General features: G+C 46.2%; 1 protein-coding gene and 1 pseudogene across 1 annotated transcript; both read left to right on the top strand.

Annotated features, from left to right (window-relative positions):
- The first annotated feature begins 2,105 nt into the window (after window positions 1-2,105).
- On the top strand, window positions 2,106-10,250 carry LOC115561611 (sulfotransferase family cytosolic 2B member 1-like; annotated as a pseudogene).
- Window positions 10,251-10,973: 723 nt separating this feature from the next.
- On the top strand, window positions 10,974-13,418 carry LOC115561388 (sulfotransferase family cytosolic 2B member 1). The gene is made up of 6 exons (XM_030381423.1): window positions 10,974-11,138; window positions 11,697-11,905; window positions 12,240-12,366; window positions 12,477-12,571; window positions 12,792-12,972; window positions 13,070-13,418. Exons 1-6 carry the CDS (start codon window positions 10,985-10,987, stop codon window positions 13,177-13,179), a joined length of 876 nt encoding a protein of 291 aa, XP_030237283.1. The 5' UTR covers window positions 10,974-10,984; the 3' UTR covers window positions 13,180-13,418.
- The last annotated feature ends 7,947 nt before the right edge of the window (window positions 13,419-21,365 follow it).

Genomic DNA, 21,365 nt, shown 5'->3' with positions numbered 1-21,365 from the left:
AACAGTAACTGTTAGTAACTGAAGTAGACTGAGCCGCCCCACAAGTTACTAACAGTGGGGTCCAGGGCCCCACAAGTTACTAACAGTAACTGTTAGTAACTGAAGTAGACTGAGCCGCCCCACAAGTTACTAACAGTGGGGCCCAGGGTCCCACAAGTTACTAACAGTGGGGCCCTGGACCCCACCGTTAGTAACTTTTAATGTTGCATTGTCGAAGCAATCAGTAGAGAAATACAAAAATTCAAGCGAAAACAGCAATAGTAGGCCTATTACTACTGAGTAAATAAATTAATAAAAAGATCAATAGGGGGCACTATTTCAGTTTGTGAATTTGAGACCGGTCACGAACAAGTCACTGTCATTTAAACATGGAGCAACGGCGAACTCTAAGTGGAGCTTTGAAGCAATGAATTTATTCAGTTCAGATCATTTAACAAGAATGATGATGCAACCCCAAAATGACTGCTACGAATTCTCTCTTCTGTCCAGGATAACAAATGAACTGAGGACGAAAATGTCACAAAAACGCCTCAAGGCACTTTCTCTCATGGCAATTGAGAACGACCTTACCAATGCACTGGACTTAGATGATATCGTGGAGGATTTCGCACGGAACAGTGCCCGGAAAAAATGCATTTCATAGGTGAAATGCGTTACTGTCCATTAATGTAAGGAACTGTTCGTATTGAGTTGCTTTAAGTCGTTTTTATTTGTGGTTGAAAGCGGTGCATTCGAAATTCGTTCAAATCGCCCAAAATTGCATCAATTATATATATTTTTTATCCTGTTTTGGTTGAATAAAGATGCATTTATTTGTAATAATTATTGCGAAGTTGCCTTTCCTGTGCTACAAATCCTGCTGAGTTGCAGGTATAGGCCAATGACTTATTATCGCCAATAAGTGTGTGTGTATTCTGGGTGCGTGTGTTTATGTTGGAAGGGGGGGGGGGGGGGGGGGGGGGCTGCGGAGTCCACGTGCCCAGGGGCCCGATATGTCATTATCCGTCTATGCTCAGGCAGTTGCTGAAATGAAACCTCCATTTTGAATAGAAATTACCACCGAAGGACAGATAGAATCGTGCTGCTCCCGAAGCATTGAAGAAGAATATAACATGAGTGGCACATCTCTTTATGTCTGTCAGTCAGTCTGTCAGTCTGTCTGTCTGTCTGTCTGTCTGTCTGTCTGTCTGTCTGTCTGTCTGTCTGTCTGTCTGTCTGTCTGTCTGTCTGTCTGTTAACTGTCTGTCTGTGTCACTGTATTGTTGGGCTTTATCTTTCTTTGTACTGAATTACAGTATTCCAGTAGACAAGCTGATGGAATTCTTAACCCACTTGGATCTTTACTGCTTCTTACAGGCTGTAAGAAGCATTAAAGATAGATTTTTGTAATGTAATGTCGGCTGTAAGTTACAGCCGACATTACAATAAAAGGAACTAAAATCAATGTCAATGTTCAACGTGTTGAGAACGACCTTACCAATGCACTGGACTTAGATGATATCGTGGAGGATTTCGCACGGAACAGTGCCCGGAAAAAATGCATTTCATAGGTGAAATGCGTTACTGTCCATTAATGTAAGGAACTGTTCGTATTGAGTTGCTTTACGTCGTTTTTATTTGTGGTTGAAAGCGGTGCATTCGAAATTCGTTCAAATCGCCCAAAATTGCATCAATTATATATATGTTTTATCCTGTTTTGGTTAAATAAAGATGCATTTATTTGTAATAATTATTAATTGTTACTATGTCTATTTGGCACAAGTTAATTTTTTTTTTTCCACTGACCACAGAGTGTCGCTGGTTTGGGTTAGGGATAGGGTCGTGTGTTAGGGTTGGTTTAGGGTTAGGCAAACAACTAATGTTTAATTAATGATGAAAAACTATTAACTTGTGCCAAATTGGTATTTTAGTAGTAATTAACAAATTTTGACAATGGGTTAGGTAATGACTAGTTTGCTATGTATTAGGGCACCTTATTATAAAGTGTTACCTTCGATTACTTATTAATTTAACTTCAGGACTGCAGACAAAAGTCCGGAAGGTTCAATATCGTCTCGCACTGTCTTGCTTGTCAACTACCCGTCTTATCCATTCATGTTGCAGAAATGACAGAAGAAGAACTGTATACCACGTACAAGGGTGTGTATTTGCCCAAAGTGGTTCACTTCAGAGAGAGCCTGAAATACTACGAGGAGTTCTCTTTTCGTCCAGATGACATTCTTATTGTAACTTATCCGAAGTCAGGTAAGAGTTCTCCTGGTCGCTCAGTGGAAGTAAATGGCAAATGGAAGCAAAAAAAATATTAATAGGTAGTTTTGCAAAATTAGTTTTAAAGTAGTATTTAGGTGGGACCTTAAAAAATATAAGTTGTTATAAATTGTCAACATTTATATATATTGTGTTCAAAATCAGAATCAGAATCACTTTTATTATCTTATTATTATCTTATTATCTTATTGTACAGTACACAAGAGTAAAAATCTTAGGCTTGGTTCCTCAACATTCACGTTGTTGTTTTCATCGTGTTTAACATTCAAAAGCAAAGGTTAACATTCATTGAAATTCTTCCTGCAAATGCAGGAAGAATTTGTGTATGTGTTTGAACATGTAGTGTTAAATGTGTTAAACACTGTGAACAACAAGTATGGACATGGACATAGACTATGTGGAATAAACCACAATGGGGTCTCCCATTATTGGAAATAATGACCTGAATAAACAACAACAGATGATGCTAGTATGACACTTTACGCATTTTGTTGGATTTGTGGAGGTGTCCAGGTATTGCAAAGTAATACAAATAATAATCAACTCTTGGAACGATATTGATCAATCAGGATCAAGTACTCAACCACACTGTGGTATAGCCTAATAATGGTGTTTAAAAAATGATATCAAAACCAGTTGGCCATTTAAAAAAACATGTATTAAAGGTCCCATGGCATGAAAATCTCACTTTATGAGGTTTTCTAAAATAAATATGAGTTCCCCTAGCCTGCCTATGGTCCCCCAGTGGCTAAAACTTGCGTTCGGTGTAAAACGAGCACTAGGTGTTCTGCTCGCCTTTGAAGAAAACGGAGGCTCAAGCACACTGATTTGGAATGTGCTCCCATATGTCGTCTTAAAGGATCTAAGCTCCTCCCCTTTCTCTGCCTTGCCCGCCCAGAGAATTTGGCCCGCCAATGAGACAGGACCATGCGAGCGCCACATGTGTGTGTGTGTGTGTGATTGCACACACTGTGACGCAAGTGTTTGCTGTCGGTTCTTTGACGTTTCTTGTATTTCCACAACGAGAATGTAGCGGGGGACCCAGGGGTGATCTCAGCCATGGTTGAGAATGAATTTGGGGAAAGGAACTTTGGCTTTGACTCCCTCAAGAACATGAACCACGACATGGAGGTGAAAGGGATTGTTGGCCGCGAATGTCTCCCGCTTGAGCCCGCTTCCCGTTGCCAAGGGACCGCTGCCGAGGGACCACCGCCTCGGCGCTGCAGGAGGCGGAGGTAAGCGCTGCCCGGCAACAATCCCTTTCTCCTCCATGTCGCAGTTCAGTCTACTTCAGATTGATGTGGAAGTGGAAGAACCAGGAACGCAACGCGGTCATTTGAGATTCATAATATCGGCTCACACAGCTTTTGGCCGTGATATTATTGTGGCGAATATCAAAAGCAGAGGCGTGCTATATTCTTTCAGTGACTTTATTGAAAAATCGCCAGTTCCCCGTAACCACAACCAAGCTCAACGAGCACCCCGTAACCACAACAAAGCTCAACGAGCACCTGGTAACCACAACAAAGCTCAATGTCTTTTTAACTCCTCCCCTAACTTCCGCACCGCAAAGCATGATGGGAACACATCAACCAATAGCAGTCGTATAACAAAACAACAAACATAACCCCGGCGCTACATTATATATTATATGATATAGATATCTATGTATAATATGTTATTATTTAGAAAAAGAGCTCCAGGACTCCCGTGTGTTCTAGAATATTTACAGAACACGGCTAAAGGCTGTGTGCGCCTCGCCATTGAGATCAGGGATGCAAACAGCTCACTTTTTAAGTGAGACTCACTTTTTTGACGGCCAAATGGGTCACTTGTGTGGTTCATGCAGATCCAAGGAGTTTTTGTTTGGGGGGGGGGGGGGGGGGGGGGGGGTCTAATTTGCGCCAGAACTTTCGTGCGCATGCGCACTCCTCATTCCCGTAACTAACCGTTTCTGCTATGCTTTCTGCCATCTAAATCGTTCAAAAACTATCAAGCGGAGAAATAGAGCTTGCGCCCGTATATTAATCATTACGGTAGCCACACCACTTCCGCAGAACTACCGTCAAATCACAGAGACAAGATTCACCAGCACCTGAAGTATTTGTAACGTGAGCTTCTATGTACCGTAACTCCTGAATGGTTGGGGAATTTCAAAAATTTCGACCGGTTTCTGAAAGTAAAGAATGAGAGCTTAAGGTAAGGTTGCAGTCTTTTGCTGAAAGTTTAACATGAATATTATTTGTCTTGGAAGTATCCATGATGGAGTGACCAGACGTTCCCGGTTTCAGGGGACAGTCGCAGCTTTTGGTTGCCTATCCCCGGGAAAATAAAAATAAACTCTGTCCCCGTTTTTTTTAAGATAAAAAATTAAGGAAGGCCGATAACAATCAAACTGATGGCCACACAGGAAATCTCCCCGTTTCTCTCCGCCTTTTTTGGATTTATGTCCTGGTATTGAACATCGGATGACTGGTCATTTTCATCCATGATATCAGTTAACTTGAGCTGATGTTAGCTAGCGTATAGACCTGCATAGTTAGAGATAACACTGTTACCAATTAAGTGTGGCGTAGGTAATCTAGGCCTAGGGAACGTGAAAGCTTGCGATGTGTGCGTTCGCACCAAACGCGACGGGGCGACAGGATCCCATACAAAGTGAGGCGTATCGGGCAATTTTTTTGCGAGGGAAAACCGGCGATAAGTTTTGATTTGTCACACCATACTTTCGCCGTGCACAGGCGAGCGCGTTCATGAGGATTTGTGGCGCGACAAATTCGCTTGACTTGAAATATTTAAACTTTGACGCGAATTTCGTGTGATGACAGCCAATCAGCGTTCAACAGCGTGGCCACTGAGTGACATGTGTAACGTAACAGTCAATCAGCGTTTAACCGTCAAACTCAGTGCAGTGCAGTCCGGGGTGAACTGCAGCATGGAGGAGAAAGTGATTGTTGCCGTATGCGACTCCCGGAGCTCTATATATATAATAGTATATAATATGATATAATTGTATATATAATATCACAGCCAAAAGCTCTGCGCCTCCGGATGGCCGTAGCGCGGGGAGCTCACAGGGATTGGGCTTCTCAGGGTTTGTATACCGGCGTTGCTATGGTTTCCGGTCTTGTGTGTTACATGATGAATGAAACAGGCGGTCGAAACTGTTGTGCATTAAGCTTTATTGTTTAGTGACTCTTTTAGTCAGATTCTATCTAATGTAGGGAGGTAAAGTAAAAACCATTCAGGTAGTAAATGTTGAATGAAATTAACTAGGACTTAAAATTTGCAATTTGGTTCACCATGGACTAGGCCCACATGTTTCAGACCTGGCCTATATCTACAAAAGAAACTACCTTTGGAGAACCCCATCCTACAATCCCTCTCTGCTCTAGACCCCATCCTCAGAGGTCACTCGCAAGCTGTGATCCATTTGAAGAAGCTGGCCACCAACCTTCAACACTTCACAGACCCTGAAAGTGATGTCCACCTCTGGGTACAGTGTGTCTCCAGATTTGGCCTCATTCAGTGAGGGAGAGGACATGGTCACTTGGTTGGCCAAGGTCTTCAATTCTCAAAAGTTCCCTGCATTGAGCAAAGTCGTGAAAGCCGCCCTCTCCATCTTTCATGGCCCATTGGTGGAGGCCTCCTTCAACCTTATGGGGGACATTATTGACCCAAAGAGCAGCAACATGGCTATCCCTACATTTAATGCATTCCAAACTGTTAAATACACACTAAAATCAGGCAACATGTCCGCCACTCAAATTTTTAAGAGGGACGATCCAAAATATGGGAAATTGGATCAAAGGCTGTGTCAAAACATCAAGACTGCTGGGGCAAGGGATGCGGCTAGACGCCAAAAGAACCGGATTTCAGCAATGGAGAGGGCTAAAGAATATGGGTACGAGAAAGCACAAACTGCAGAGGACAGTAAAAGGGCTGCACTCGAAGCCGAAAAGAGGGCAAGAATGAAGCATGCGGCCAAAGAAAGGCGTCGGGCACTCGAGATCCTGGTGGCAAAAAAAAAGAAGTAATTCTGTCAAAATGACAATGAAAATGTTGTTTTGTTTGTTGTATTAATCCGTTACTCTAGCTATTGCCAATATGTTTACAATTCAATAAAGAATGGAGTAGAAATCTTTGGCCCTTTTCATCATTGCGTCCCTTCCATGGTCTCATGTGGGATCGGCAAGTCGCCGCGATGTACTCACTTTTTTGACCCTTCACCTGTTTGCATCCCTGTGAGATACATCCACTGTAAACAGAGTGCTTGGTACCGTGGCTGCAAGCTGCTCAGGGCCACACCCCCACCCTCCTCCTTGACCCGCCGCGCTCCTCCTCATTTGCATTATAGCTACAGACACCAAAACAGCGCATTTGGGGGAAGCTCAATGTGCGACTAGCTCGGAGTGGCTGTAACTCTGCACCACGGTTGAATTTCGGGAACGTCTTTGAATACTGTGTTATTGGCCCACTAATACCTATATTAAAGCATCCATAAAATAGCATGTTGTGGGACCTTTAAATAAGACAACCGCAACAGCAAAAACACCCTGCGTGATGCTTTCAGGGACAACATGGATGCAGGAGATAGTGCCTCTGATCATAAGCCAGGGAGACCCGGAACTGGTGGACACTGTGCCCAACTGGGACCGGGTACCCTGGTTGGAGGAAACCAGAGCATGTGACCTTAACCTGGACCAGAGACCGTCCCCACGCGTCTTCATTACTCACTTCAAGTATGACATGATGTCAACGGGCTTCTTCAAGGTCAAACCGAGGGTATGCTATGCAGCTTGGAGCCATACATCTTCATTAAGGAAAGATATAAACCAATGGAAATGTCCCTGAACACTCCCGCTTCTAGATTAGATTAGATTAGAAAAACTTTATTTACCCCAAAATGGGCAATTTCGTTCACAGTTTCCAGTCTCACATAATAAATTACTTAATAAATACAATAAATAGCAATAGGAGGCAAACAAAAACATATATCAAAGGCAGTCCAACGCACACATTTAACATATTATATATTAACCTTGTTTATATAATTATTACATTAGAAGGAACTGTATACATTCTCCCTGTAACTTAAAACAAATCCCTTCCTCTCTTAAACTGAGAGAGGTTAAGTTAATTTGTATTCAAGTTCCCACTGGAGCCAGTAAGTCTGGTTTTGTGACCAGGCCAATCAACTGACTTCTTTGTTGTGTAAACTCGTTTAGAGCCAAACCTGCAGACATGTCCAATACCCACCCATTGTATTACAAATTTACTTGGCCTAAGGTCACTCCCACTCCCTTCCCACAATGAAAATGTTCCCTATAAGAATCTTGTGAATCTATTGTCTCGTCGAATGTGTTCTCGGTAAACTTTGCTGCCAGTACTTTTCCCATGATCATGCCTTAAGATTAAATCAAATATTTCGCTGTCCGACGTGTCCGTGAGAGAACTTTCTCTTCATCAGTCATCATTTAGTAACCTGATGGTTGCAGGGATTAAAGAGTGGGAGTACCTCATTGTTCTTGTCCTGATTGAACAGTAGCGCCGCCCTGAAGGCATTAGTTTAAATTCTTTACTGAGAACATGGTCAGGCGGACTGATAGTGCCTTTAACTTTCTGGACTGCTTGTTTGTTACACAATGAACTTATGCTCTTGAGCTGGATGCCAGTGATCTTAGAGCAGATCTTAACAATTTTATTTAAACTATTCATGTCCTTCACTGACCGACTGTCCAGCATATAAATGAAAAAGTTAAAAGACTCTCAATGAAAGATTGGTAAAAATTTCTCAAAATAACTTTAGGTGTACCCTTTGTTGTCCCTTTTTAACAATTACCTCAGTATTTGTTTGAAATTTAAGCTGGTTATCAAATACTGTGCCTAGATATTTGTAGGTGTCTACAAGTTGGACTTCCTCCCCATGGATGACACTTGGTTTGAGCGCTCCCTTCACTTTCCTAAAATCTAGCTCCTTTGTTTTTTCTACATTTAGATCTAAGAAGTTGTTATCACACCAATTAACAAACGATGTCAAAGCAAGGCCATGGCTGCAATGTGGACCTTGGAAAAGGGACAGCAACGCAGTGTCGTCTGAGTATTTAGCTAGATAACTTCCCTGTTGCGAGGACCTACAGCTATCTGTGTACAAAATGAACTAGAACTGCGAACAGTTATGCAGGGGTCCAAGCGATGTGCATTTCGCCGACACAACGCGAAGCATAAAATGAACAACAGGGGTGAGAGTACGCACCCTTAGGGTGAACCAGTATTCGAGGTAATGGCCTGGGACAAGTGTCCATTTACAGAGACCCTCTGAGTTCTGTCTGTTAAGAAGTTTAAAAGCAACAACAGTATCTGATGGGGTAAGTCAAACTCAGCAGCTAGTCTCTCAATTAAAATATGTGGCTGCATCTTATTGAAAGCAGAAGAAAAGTCTGCAAATAACAATGTAGCATGAGATCCAGGCTTTTCTAAATGTTTATACATTGTGTCTAAAAGGAAGGGTTTTGCATCATCTACTTTGCTACACTATGGGACTTGATATGATAACTGTGCGTGTGCGTGTTTGTGTGTGTGTGAGTGTGCGTGTTTTCTTTGTTATTTAAGGTAATTTATGTGATGAGGAACCCGAGAGATGCATTCACTTCCTACTCTCACTTTAGTAGGATGGTCTCCTTCTTGGTTAATCCAGGAACACGGCTGAAGTTCTCCACAAATTCCTTGATGGAAAAGGTGTATATGGATTGCTGGTATACTTAAGTCACTTTTACCCTTTGAATGATGGGTATTTGATGTCTTCGGTCATCGCAGATTCACATCTGCAATGACCTTTTTTCTTCACTAATCTTCGTGGTTTTCGGCTCTTGGTTCGATCACGTGAAGGGGTGGCTGTCTGTTGGAGAACAGCAGCACATCATGTACATCTCCTATGAACAGATGATCCTGGTAAGAAGACTGCAAATACAGCTCAAAATACCCCTCTGTTTATCATGTACACTGTAACAATCTAGATCAATCTTAAAACTTAAAGTGGTTCTATATCATACTAAGAAAATGAATAGTCATGATGCTTTTAACCTATCACTCTATGTAGAACCTCTGATGTTTAGTTTTTTGAACCCCAGAAGGGTGAGATATCAAAGGTCTGTCACAAACCTGCATAGGCTGGGAGTGGCACAAAGAAACCGGAATGATGCGAAGAGAGACAATGCTAATGATTATTTAGGATGATGATTAAAATAAATACTTCAGTAACTCTGCTTTGATAACCCCATATAACAGTATGGTTAATCATATCATTAGCCCTTAGTACTATCACTTCTTCATCATTCATCTGATTCATCTTTTCTTTTGCAGGTATTGTCGGGGACTGGAAGAATCATCTTACCGTAGCAGAGGCGGAATACTTTGATGAATTTTACCAAAAGAAAATGCAACATGTAAAACACACATTTGATTGGGATTAGAACATATGTTTATTGTGTTTTCTATCGTTCTTTGGGAAAGGTAGCCAATCCGCAAAGTCGATTAGTTCTGTTCTTGCTCTCTCTGTGTGTTAATAACCTGGGACTAGCTCAGAGAAGATTTGACTGATTTTCCGGATGAATGCAGATCGTTATTTCATTGAAATGCATTTAAATTCTTGAAATTAATTATATCTGACCTTAATAATGTGTCTGTTCCCGGTTGTGGGTCCAGGACCCATTCTATACCTATAAATAAAAGTTTATAATCTGATAATAAATACTTGGTTATCAATTTATACATCTCGTTGATTCTAGTATCAATACGAAGTGGTTAACGAAAGCTCAAAGGCGATCTTGCACACAATATACCACATGAGTGAGTGAGAGAGAGCGGGATAGTCTGAGTCTGCGTGTGTTTGTGTGACGAAGGTGCTTTAGGAGACCTGACTTTATTTATGTTCCATTATGTTTTGATCCTAGGTTCAGGAGCACAATATGACCTCAGACTGAAGAATGATTAATTACTTAATGGTGTATGAGGTGGGCTGGGCATCATAGACACGGATGCATAGTTTCACAATCTATTTGGCCCATTGTCTAAGATCACACCTCCTGCTAGAAAAAGCTCTGTCAATTCGCCCATAAATTGGGCTCCTACTCCACCCTCCTTCTGTGGAGACCTCAGACCGAAGAATGATTCATTTACAAAATGTCACACAAGGACATACGCTTGCCAAAGTTAAGTGACAACGTGTTCTTTTTGAAACTGGAACATCTCGTACAATCTGTACTAGTACTGAATGGTATCTCATTAGGTTGTAAAGCGGCCCTTCTGGTCTCTCTCTGTCCCCCAACATCTGGGGAATGATGCGTGGCTGAGGCCCGTCCTGCTGCCTCTTTACCAGTCTCATACCAATCTTCAGAAGACAGGGACGCCTCTGGTCACTAGCATAACGTCTAAGACACATTCACAGTGGGCTACCCAACGACTATAGATGACTATAACATGACAAATTCTAAAAATGTTGTGTTACAAGACAGAGATATCTGATATTTATTTTGTTGTTCATCTCTGGTTATGTACAGCCAGACCCCGGCCCAGTATACTCTTGGATTAAGATTTTTCATTATCATCAGCAATTCATTGATTCAGTCATTTTATTAACCCTTCAGGACTGTAGATCAGTGACTGAATGCTTCTATAAAGTCTTTCACTGTATGCTTGTCAACTACCATTCCTATCTATGCAGGTTGCAGATATGGCAGAAGAAGACCTGTATATCGTGTACAAGGGTGTGCATTTGATCAAACAGACTCATACCCCAGAGAGCCTGAAGTACTACGATGAGTTCTCTTTCCGTCCAGAGGACATTCTGATTGTTACTTATCCCAAGTCAGGTAAGGGCATTCCTGGATACCCAATGGAAATAAATGGCGAATGTTTGATGCATCAAATAGTAAGAAGCAGTTTTGCTAAATTAGTTTTAAAGTAGTATGCAGGTGGGAAGTTTAATAATTAGCATGTATAAATTGTTACACATTCATGTATATAACGTGGTGGTCGTTTTCATCGTGTTTAACATTCAAAAGTAAATGTTAACATTCATGGAAATTGAAATTCTGCTAATTACATGTTAATTAGCAGAATTAACATGGATTGAATCCTGCTAATTAACTTGTGTGTAAAAGTATATCAGATTAACTTTTATATGAAATTTAAATATTTTAAATATATTTTTGATGATTTTAGCATATTGTTGCATTTAAGAGTTGTCCAGGTATTGAAAAGTAATCAAAGTAATATTCAGGATGGAGTATTCAACAGCACTATGGTATAAGCCAATACATCACAACCAGTTGTCCAATAAAAGCGCATGAATCAAATAAGACGACTGCAACAGGAAGTACACAACAGCACCACAAACCCCACAATAACACCCTGCGTGATGCTTTCAGGGACAGTATGGATGCAGGAGATAGTACCTCTGATCCTGAGCCAGGGAGACCCAGTAGTGGTGGACACTGTGCCCAACTGGTCCCGGGTCCCTTGGTTGGAGTCCAGAGCATTTATCCATAACCTGGACCAGAGACCGTCCCCACGTGTCTTCACTACTCACTTCCAGTACAACATGATGTCAACGGGCTTCCTCAAGGTCAAACCGAGGGTATGCTATACAGCTTGGAGCCATACATGTTCATCATGGAAAGATATAAACCAATGGAAATGTCCCTGTAAACTGCTATTTTTATATTTTGAACTATTTGTATGCTCAGACTTCATAATTTAGTCATTGAGCAGAAGTTCTTGCCTGCTAGGTGAATTGGTATGAGTAACAATCAAAATGTTATTGCTGAGGTAAAGCCACCTGTGTGTGTGTGTGTGTGTGTGTGTGTGTGTGTGTGTGTGTGTGTGTGTGTGTGTGTGTGTGTGTGTGTGTGTGTGTGTGTGTGTGTGTGTGTGTGTGTGTGTGTGTGTGTGTGTTTTTCTTTGTTATTTAGGTAATTTATGTGATGAGGAACCCGAAAGATGTATTCACTTCCTACTCTCACTTTAGTAGGATGACCTCCTACTTGGTTAGTCCAGTGACACAGACTGAATTTCTCCACAAATTTCTTGATGGAAAAGGTATACAGTATATGGATTGCTTGTGTATAGCGTTTGTTCACTTTTACCCTTTGTGTTTGTTTTCACTGCTTGGCTTAATATTTAATCCTTTTTTTCATCTCTAACCTTAGCGATTTTTGGCTCGTGGTTCAATCACGTGAAGGGCTGGCTGTCTGCTGCAGAACAGCAGCACATCATGTACATCTCCTATGAAGAGATGATCCTGGTAGGAAGACTGCAAATACAGCTCCATTAATCATGTACATTATAACAATCTAGATCAATCTTAGAACTTAAACTGGTTATATTTAATACTAATATAATAATCGTGACACTTATAACACATATTTAGATTATATATTGATAGATTCATATAGATGAAGATGGGGATGATGATGATAATTAATACTCTAGACACTGTGCTTTGGTAACCTCTGTTGCTGTAGGATCTGGAGGCCTCTGTGACCCGGATGGCTCAGTTCTTGGACACACCTCTGGATTCTGAGATGATAAGGAAGATTACCGATCGATGTGTGTTTAAGAATATGAAAAAGAACAAGATGTCGAACTACTCCCTGATGCCAAGTAAAATGATGGACCAGAATGGGTCAGAGTTCCTCAGGAAAGGTAAGGGATTACTAAGAGCAGAAACACACATTTATGGTTGATCTTATCATTAGTCCTCAATACTTCTTCATCATTTATCATATATCTTCTTTTTCAGGTATTGCTGGAGACTGGAAGAATCATCTAACTGCAGCAGAAGCGGAATACTTTGATGAATTTTACCGAAAGCAAATGCAGGATGTAAAATACACATTTGTTTGGGATTAGTTTTGTGTGTTCTATCACGTCCTGGGGCAAAGCCAACCCATTGTAAAAGTACTATTCCTAATGGCCATGATTCATCATGATTTAAAATCACATTCAGCATTACTTAGACGGAGACGATCTTGACAGAAAACGCAAAAGTGGCGTTGCGTTCTCACTTTTTATTCAGCGTTTAACAGGCACTGTTCAACAGGCCCACCCAAAACTTTTCTTAAAAAAATTAAAAATAAGATAATATATAATATATTTTTAATGATATATTTTTAATGAGTGAACTAGGATTTCAGTGCTGGATTGGGTCAGTGATGGGCGGAGTCTGGCGATGTTGCGGAGGTGGAAGAATGCAGTCCGGGTGATGTTGTGAATATGGGGTGCGAATGAGAGGGTGTTGTCCAGGATGACGCCGAGGCTCTTGAATTTGGAGGAGAAGGGTACTGGGAATCCATCGATGATTATGAGTGGAGCTGGGGTGTGTTGTGATTTGGTGATGGTGGATTTGGAGCCGATGAGCAGGGCCTCGGTCTTGTTTCCATTGAGTTTCAGGAAGTTCCTGCTCAACCAGCTCCGGATCTCTTCCAGGCACGTGATGAGGGAGGTGGGGGGGATGGCAGCGGTGGGTTTGGTGGAGATGTAAATTAAATCCAGAATGTGACCTTTGTTATGGGTTGGGAGGGTGAGATGTTGTGTGATGCCAAGACAGTCCAGAAGTGATGTGAAGTCATTAGCAAAAGTACAGGATGGGTTGTCAATGTGGACATTGAAATCACAAAGGAGGATAACAGTGGGGGACATTGCACATACAGATGTAAGTAGTGATGAGAATTCATTGAGGAAAACAGCAGAGGGTTTTGGTGGTCTGTAAATGGTGACCATGATATTGGGTTTGGGGCCTGTGAGTTTTACAGCTAGACATTCAAAGGAGGAGTGATGGGGGACTGTGACAGTGGTGACTTTGATGTTATCACGGTGGAGGAGAGTGAGGCCTGATCAACAATTCGAATGGTAATTATAAAAAGACCCACCTTGTGAAGTTATATTTTCGCTTTGGCAACATAGCCGTGTATTAAGCGGCTTTTAAATGTGCAAAAAATGTCTAAATATCCAAGTGATCTGAAAGTGTAAACATCATTCCAGTAAAGGACAATGCTGCAACCGTCGTTGTTTAGGTACCTTAAACGTACACGAACGGTCTCGGAGTCATACCTGCAACCAGGAGATGAAGGAGAGCTGAGATTCACAACACCTACATCTTCCTCTCTGCCACCCCAGGATGCTAGCGCGACCAGCGCCAATTCTATCGCCTCTGCCTCTGCCTCTAACCCGCGAGTGATGATAGCCCTGTGGATCTGTCTACCGTGGATGAGCCCGCAACTCAACCAGTGCTTAAGTATCCAGTCACAGTGATGGGTGACAAAGCAAGGAGTTTCTCCAAAAACTGGTACAGCTGATACAATTTCCTTGAGTACAACATTAAGAAGGATGCAGCCTTCTGTAAGATGTGCAGGCACTTTGGTGAGCGGGGCAGGGAGGAGAAGTTTAGCCAGACTGGATACTGGGACTGGAAGCTCCTCAATCCCGCTGGTTTAAAGCACCAAGATAGCAAATCGCACACGATTGCGCTGGATAAATTTAACAATTAAAGGCTGTCAATGTCTGAGCGTGGCTCTTTCATCCATCAACTCAACAACACAGATGGCAGACAGGGTGAAATAATAGTGAGCAAAAGTGTGTGAAACTGGATGTAGTTTGCCTGTACTGCACATGGATGTGACATAAACGCGTACGCGACGAGAGCCAGAATGAGCAGATCAGAGCCCACTTGTGTGACGCATACCAAGAGGCCAGATATGTCCTTGGCGACTGGGGAGGCGTCTGGCTCATGTGAGGAGCAATTGATTCACGTATCAATTCTAGAGATACGTTTCATCTATCTCAAAACACACAAATGCTTGAACTGATGAAACAGCAACACTTTTCGTGTTTGCTGAGCTTTTATTCCAAAATAATAATTTCAAACTTTGCTAATTTTATTGTGAATCATATCTCTAACACCACAGTCAAATATGCAGGGCGAGTGCTTTCGCACCCCATCTTCTTCCCGGCGGGTTAATCCCTTTGATGGCCGCCGCCTCACCCATGATCTCCCCGAAGAGATTGGCCATTCGGCGCGGTCTCTCGTGTTGTACGACGGTGGCGGTTGTAACCCGAGAGCGGGAAAAACCGGACGCCGAGTCGCCGAAGACTTCGTCCATGGGGTGAAGCGGCGGCCATCAAAGGGATTCCCATGCCGGCCCTGCCTCTCGCCCCCGTATCTGACGATATGCAGGGCGAGTGCTTTCGCACCCCATCTTCTTCCCGGCGGGTTACCCAGTGCCCCTTGTTCCCGCCTGTGCAGCACTTGTTTACTGCTGCAGGTGGGGACCCTTCGACCCTGAAGGCTCCGGTAAGATCCTACATGGATTTCACCAACGTGGAGGGGTGGGCCGATACTCAGGGGAGTATCGGCGCTGCCAGGGAAGCGCTGCCAGGGGAGGATCCAGGCGAGGGGGATCCCTCGCCTGGAGCCTCCCCTGGCAGCGCTTCTCTGTCCGGGCGCCGGATGGCGCCCTAACGAAAAGCCGCTGCCCCCCGACCGCCTCCAGAAGCAGATTGTCGGCCTAACGGACAGGCTGTTCATTTGTGCCTCTCAATCCGCGGCGGCGGTCAACAACATCGCCCTGCTCTCCTCTGCCATGGTCTCCTTGTCGGCTGACAGGGAGGCCTACGGCCCGGAGGAAGCCGCGAGATGGCTGGCGGTTTCCCGCTTTTCCAGCGCCATCCTCCAGCTATGCCAGCCGCTAGCCGTTTCGGCCGGCCGGCATATGGCGTGGGCTACCATGATTCAAAGGGCCATATGGCTATCCCACACTGCGGTGCCGGAACGAGAGCGGGCCAGCCTCGTCCAGGGTCCACTAGCGCCGGATGGCCTATTTGGTCCCTGGTTCTCCGAGGTGCTTGCGCACCAGCCATCAGTCCGTGAGAATCGTTCCCGGTTCGGGGCGATTCTCACGGGCACCGATTCTCACGGGCACCAGCAGCAGGCTGGGAGGAAACGGGGTCCAGGCCGGTCCCAGCGTTCCAGGGGGGCGCCTCCGACCCCAGCCCCGGTGCAGCAGCAGCAGCAGCCGCAGCCGCCGCAGACGGGGAGAGCAGCGCCACGGACCGGGAAGTTCCGGAAGCTTGCTCCTACTTTTTCTTTCCCTATTAAAGAAAAAAGTAAAGACCGTTCGGCCGAACGGCAGTACATGGTACCTAAAGAGCGATATTCCTTAGGCCACCTGCGTCCTACGCTTGTGGTGCGTTCCTCCATTTTGCCTCTTTCCCCCTCTCAGCCCGGTGGCTGTAGGGTGGCGGTCGGACGGCGTGTTCACATGGCCTCTGGTTCACCTGCTTCTAAGAAGCGGCGTTTCCTTGGAGCCTCGTGGACGGATCAGAGACTCGTTGCACGAGCCCGTGGATACGGCCGCTTGTACCGGTCTCCTGGTTCCCCACATTATAGTTAAGGAGATGGGTCCGCGCGCTGTGGCTACAGCCTGCGGACAGCGCATGCGCACAGGTGCGGCGGCCGGACGGCTCGCTCCCTGTTCAGCGGGCACGAGCGCGACGTCTAGACAGCTCGTTGTTTTTACAGCGGCTGGTTCTGGTACGTCTCCTACGCTCGCTGAGCCTGCTCCCTTTCATGGGAAGGAAGAGGAGGAGGAATACGGGTTATTCGTGGACGGTCTTCCTCAGCTGTCGGCTCGCCCTCTCTCCGACCGCTATGCGTGTTGGCAAGAGCGGTGCGTTCGTGGTTGGACACCACGTTGAGATGGGGCCATCCCATACAGTTCAAGCGTCGTCCCCCACCCTTTATGGGGTTGGTGGAGACCACGCTACGGGATCCGGCTGCGAGCACGGCTCTGGCAGCAGAGGTGGCACGTCTCTTGGTGAAGGGGGCCATCACTGTCGTTCCCCCCCACGAGTCTCACCTAGGGTTTTATTCCCGCTACTTCCTGGTTTCCAAGAAGTCAGGGGAAAAGAGACCTATTCTGGATCTTCGCGTGTTCAACAGATTCGTTGCCACGAGGAAGTTCAGAATGCTCACTGTCGGAGCGTTGTTCCGGTGTGTGAGAGAGGGCGATTGGTTCACATCCCTGGATCTCAAGGATGCTTACTTCCACGTCCCTGTTCGGCAGGCGCACAGGAAGTTTCTCCGCTTTGCCTTTATGGGGATGGTGTACGAACGGCAGTCCCTGCCGTTTGGCTATTCCCTGCCGTTCGGCTATTCCCTGGCTCCGCGCATCTTCTCAAAGTGTGTGGAGACGGCGTTGGAACCGCTCAGGCGTCAGGGAAAGAGGATTCTCTTCTACCTAGACGACCTGCTTATTCTGAGCAACTGGGTTTTGCCATCAACTGGGAGAAGAGCTCCCCGCTCCCCAGCCGGCAGACAGTCTACTTGGGGCTTTGCCTACACTCAGCCACCATGACTGCGATGCTTTGCCTCCTCGGCGAGACGCCATCCTGTCGGCGCTCTCCCGTTTTCGCGTTCGCAGAAACGTGACCGCACTGTCCACCATGCGCCTGTTAGGGCTGATGGCAGCTGCCCACCCCGTGGTCCCCCTGGGTCTGCTTTTTACTCCAGCGGTGGTTTGCTCGCCAACGGTTGGACCCCAGACGACACAAGCTCAGGGTGCTCCTCGTTCCCCGTTCGGTGTCGCCGGACCTGGAATATTGGAAAAGACCCTCCGCCCTTCTCAGGGGTGTTCCCCTGGGCAGGGTGGCGTCCTACATAGTGGTCTTCACGGACGCCTCGTTGACGGGTTGGGGAGGAACGTGCCTCTCTCACTCGGTCGGAGACGAGTGGCGCACGCCCCCTGCAGCACACATAAATGTGTTGGAGCTTGACGCTGTGAGGAAAGTGCTGTTGCATTTCTTTCACCTGGTGCGCGGCCGCCACGTTCTGATCAGGACAGACAGCGTGTCGGCGGCGGCGTACATCAACAGACAGGGGGGAGTCCGCTCCCCTGATCTCCACCGAAAGGCGGTCGAGCTCTGGCTTTGGGCTCACCAGTATCTCCTCAGTCTGAGAGCCCTGCATATCGCGGGCGCCCAGAACTTTGGGGCGGACCTCATGTCTCGAGGCGGTCCCCGTTGAGACGAGTGGCGGTTACATCCCGACATTGTCAGACTGATCTGGCAGAGGTTCGGGACAGCGCAGGTAGACCTCTTCGCATCCAGGGAGAACACGCACTGCAGGTGATGGTTCTCCCTCAGCCCTCGGGATCTCCCCCCGTTGGGGGTAGATGCGTTGGCACACACACCTTGGCCGCAGGCTCTCTTGTATGCGTTTCCCCCGCTCCAGCTGATCCTTCCTCTTCTGGAACGGGTCAGACAGGAGAGACTGTCCCTGATAATAGTGGCCCCGGAGAACCGTTCAGCTCTGTGGTTTCCAGAGCTGGCCGCGCTCTCGCGGCCGGCGCCGTGGCCGGTACCGTTCAGGCCGGATGCGCTTTCACAGGCCCACGGGACGGTGCACCACCCGCCCGATGTCTCGGGACGGCTGTTGGTTTGGCTCCTGAGAGGTTGATCCTGCAGGGCAAGTGTTTGCCTGAGACGGTTATCAACACTATTCAGAGTGCTCGTGCGCCTTCTACTTCTTCCCTCTATGCGGCGAAGTGGTGCGCCTTCTCTAATTGGTGTGAGAGGAACCACGCTGTCCCATCTCAATGCGAGGTGGGAAGCGTGCTTTCGGTTCTGCAAAACTTATTGGAGAAAGGTTTGGCCTTCTCCACTATCAAGGTCTATGCGGCAGCTGTTTCGGCTGGCCATGCAGGCTGTGATGGTGGACCGCTCTTCAGCCATCCACTGGTCAAGAGATTCTTGCGTGGGGCTAGACGGGTTAGGCCTGTTTCACGCGTGCTTACACCGCGCTGGGATCTACCCACCGTGCTGCGCAGATTGTCCGGGAATCCTTTCGAGCCTCTTTCTCAGGCCCCTTTGGATGCCCTGTCCTTTCAGACGGCGCTCTTGTTGGCCTTGGTTTCTGCCAAGCGGGCCGGTGAGCTAACCGCTCTGTCTGTCAGCCCGAGCTGCTTGTTGCTAAACGAGGACAGCTCCTTCGCGTTGCTCAGACCTAATCCTGCATTCCTCCCGAAGAACATTAATAGTTATTTTCGGTCTAGGGATATTGTGCTTAAGGCTTTTCACCCCCCGCCTCATTCTAGTGAGGCGGAGGCGGAGTTGCTTCTCCTGTGCCCGGTTCGGGCATTGGCTATGCACGTGAACCGCTCGGCCGCGTTCCGCTCCACACAACAGTTGTTTGTGTGTTATAGTGACGCTAGCAGGGGCCGCGCTCTCTTTAAGCAGCGGTTTTCTCACTGGATATGTGAGGGTGTTTGCTTAGCCTACTCTCGGCAGGGCTTGGCGCCACCGTTGGGCGTTAAAGCTCACTCCACACGGAGTGTGGCCGCTTCAACTGCTCTACTCAAGGGCGTTTCGGTGGAAGACATCTGCGCGGCTGCGTCTTGGTCTTCCCCCGGCCCCTTTGTCCGTTTTTACATGTTCTTTAAAACGGCGTGGTTGGATTTCCTCTCGCCGGCTGGCGAGTTGGACGACTACCAGTCTTACTCTCCCACCTTTTTTCAAATGAAAAAAAGGCTCTGGGTTTTTTCCATTGGCCCGCCAATTGTCAGGTGGTTTTGTTTGCCAGTATGGCACTCCCGCCGTTTCTTTCAAATAAGAAACGGCCGAGAGAGACCCCTTATTGGAGAGACGGATTCCGTAGCTCCACCCCCGGTGGTAGCGGACCTAATGGAAACCGTGTTGCTCTGGTTTTTCTTTTCCTTTTCTTGGGTTCCATGAAGCACGGATTAGAGCCGGAGTCTTTATAGACTCACTTTTTTCTCTCTTCATCATTGCCTTGCTTGATCTAGGAGGAATTCGTTTTTTATTAAGCTGTTGTGTTTTACACTTCCTTGGCTTTTTGAGTCTTAATGTGCTCTGGTGACTTAAGTCGTTTTGACTGGGGTCCAGCAGGAGTACATTGATCGGGCTCCGCTCGCAGCTTCACCTTAGCCCATAAGACGAAGCCTAGACGGCGTAGCCTACATGAAATAGAACGATAGTTATGTTATCATAACTCTAGTTCTATGATTGTAGGCGTAGCCGTAGGCGTAGGCGTAGTTTCCCACCTGCTGTACCCTCCAAATGCTGAAAGAAAAGCGTGGAGGATGAGGGACGGTATACACCGCGTTATATAGACACGATACCGTGGGAAATGTGGGCGGTGCCCACGCTGATTGGTGCATAGTTTCGATTTTCAGACAAGCCCATAAGGCGAAGCCTAGACGGCTACGCCTACAATCATAGAACTAGAGTTATAATAACATAACTATCGTTTTGAACCTCCTGACAGTCAAAGTCTGAAGAAAAAAAAAACGTTCCTGGGGGCGGGACCATTTAGCTCTAAACCTATTGGTTGCTCTCGGCTGACGTACATTCCAATCACATTCTTGTCATCGGCAGAGCACTGTCAATCACGCACAGCCCGGTGAACGGCACATGTACATCCTTCGTCCCTCCCTTATCCCCATGCGGGTGTTGGCGGATGGGGGAGTCTGGGCGGTGGACTGCGACGGTATGATAGTTGTCTGACCGCTTGGAATGTACCGACGTACATTCCAATCACATTCTTGTCATCGGCAGAGCACTGTCAATCACGCACAGCCCGGTGAACGGCACATGTACATCCTTCGTCCCTCCCTTATCCCCATGCGGGTGTTGGCGGATGGGGGAGTCTGGGCGGTGGACTGCGACGGTATGATAGTTGTCTGACCCCTTGGAATGTACCGACGTACATTCCAATCACATTCTTGTCATCGGCAGAGCACTGTCAATCACGCACAGCCCGGTGAACGGCACATGTGATTGGAATGTACGTCAGCCGAGAGCAACCAATAGGTTTAGAGCTAAATGGTCCCGCCCCCAGGAACGTTTTTTTTTTCTTCAGACTTTGACTGTCAGGAGTTTCAAAACGAATGCGCGACAGAACACTGCCAATATTCACGTGACTCAAAGCTTGCGCCTGTGTGGTCAAATCTCTGAAAAGTCAGTGCCGAAAATTCAGTTCTGAAAAAATACATTGCAATGGCGTAAACGTACACCTTTACAAG

This window comes from Gadus morhua, chromosome 16 (assembly GCF_902167405.1).
Source record: "Gadus morhua chromosome 16, gadMor3.0, whole genome shotgun sequence".
Taxonomy (NCBI): domain Eukaryota; kingdom Metazoa; phylum Chordata; class Actinopteri; order Gadiformes; family Gadidae; genus Gadus; species Gadus morhua.
This window is presented reverse-complemented; position numbering and strand designations above follow the sequence as displayed.

What these genes read in the sequence shown, in the direction of transcription:
- LOC115561388 (XM_030381423.1), top strand. Translation starts at nt 10,985, where the DNA reads ATGCAGGTTGCAGATATGGCAGAAGAAGACCTGTATATCGTGTACAAG. An exon ending in TGTTACTTATCCCAAGTCAG is followed by an intron (nt 11,139 to 11,696) that starts GTAAGGGCATTC and finishes TGATGCTTTCAG; the next exon opens with GGACAGTATGGATGCAGGAG. An exon ending in TCCTCAAGGTCAAACCGAGG is followed by an intron (nt 11,906 to 12,239) that starts GTATGCTATACA and finishes TTTGTTATTTAG; the next exon opens with GTAATTTATGTGATGAGGAA.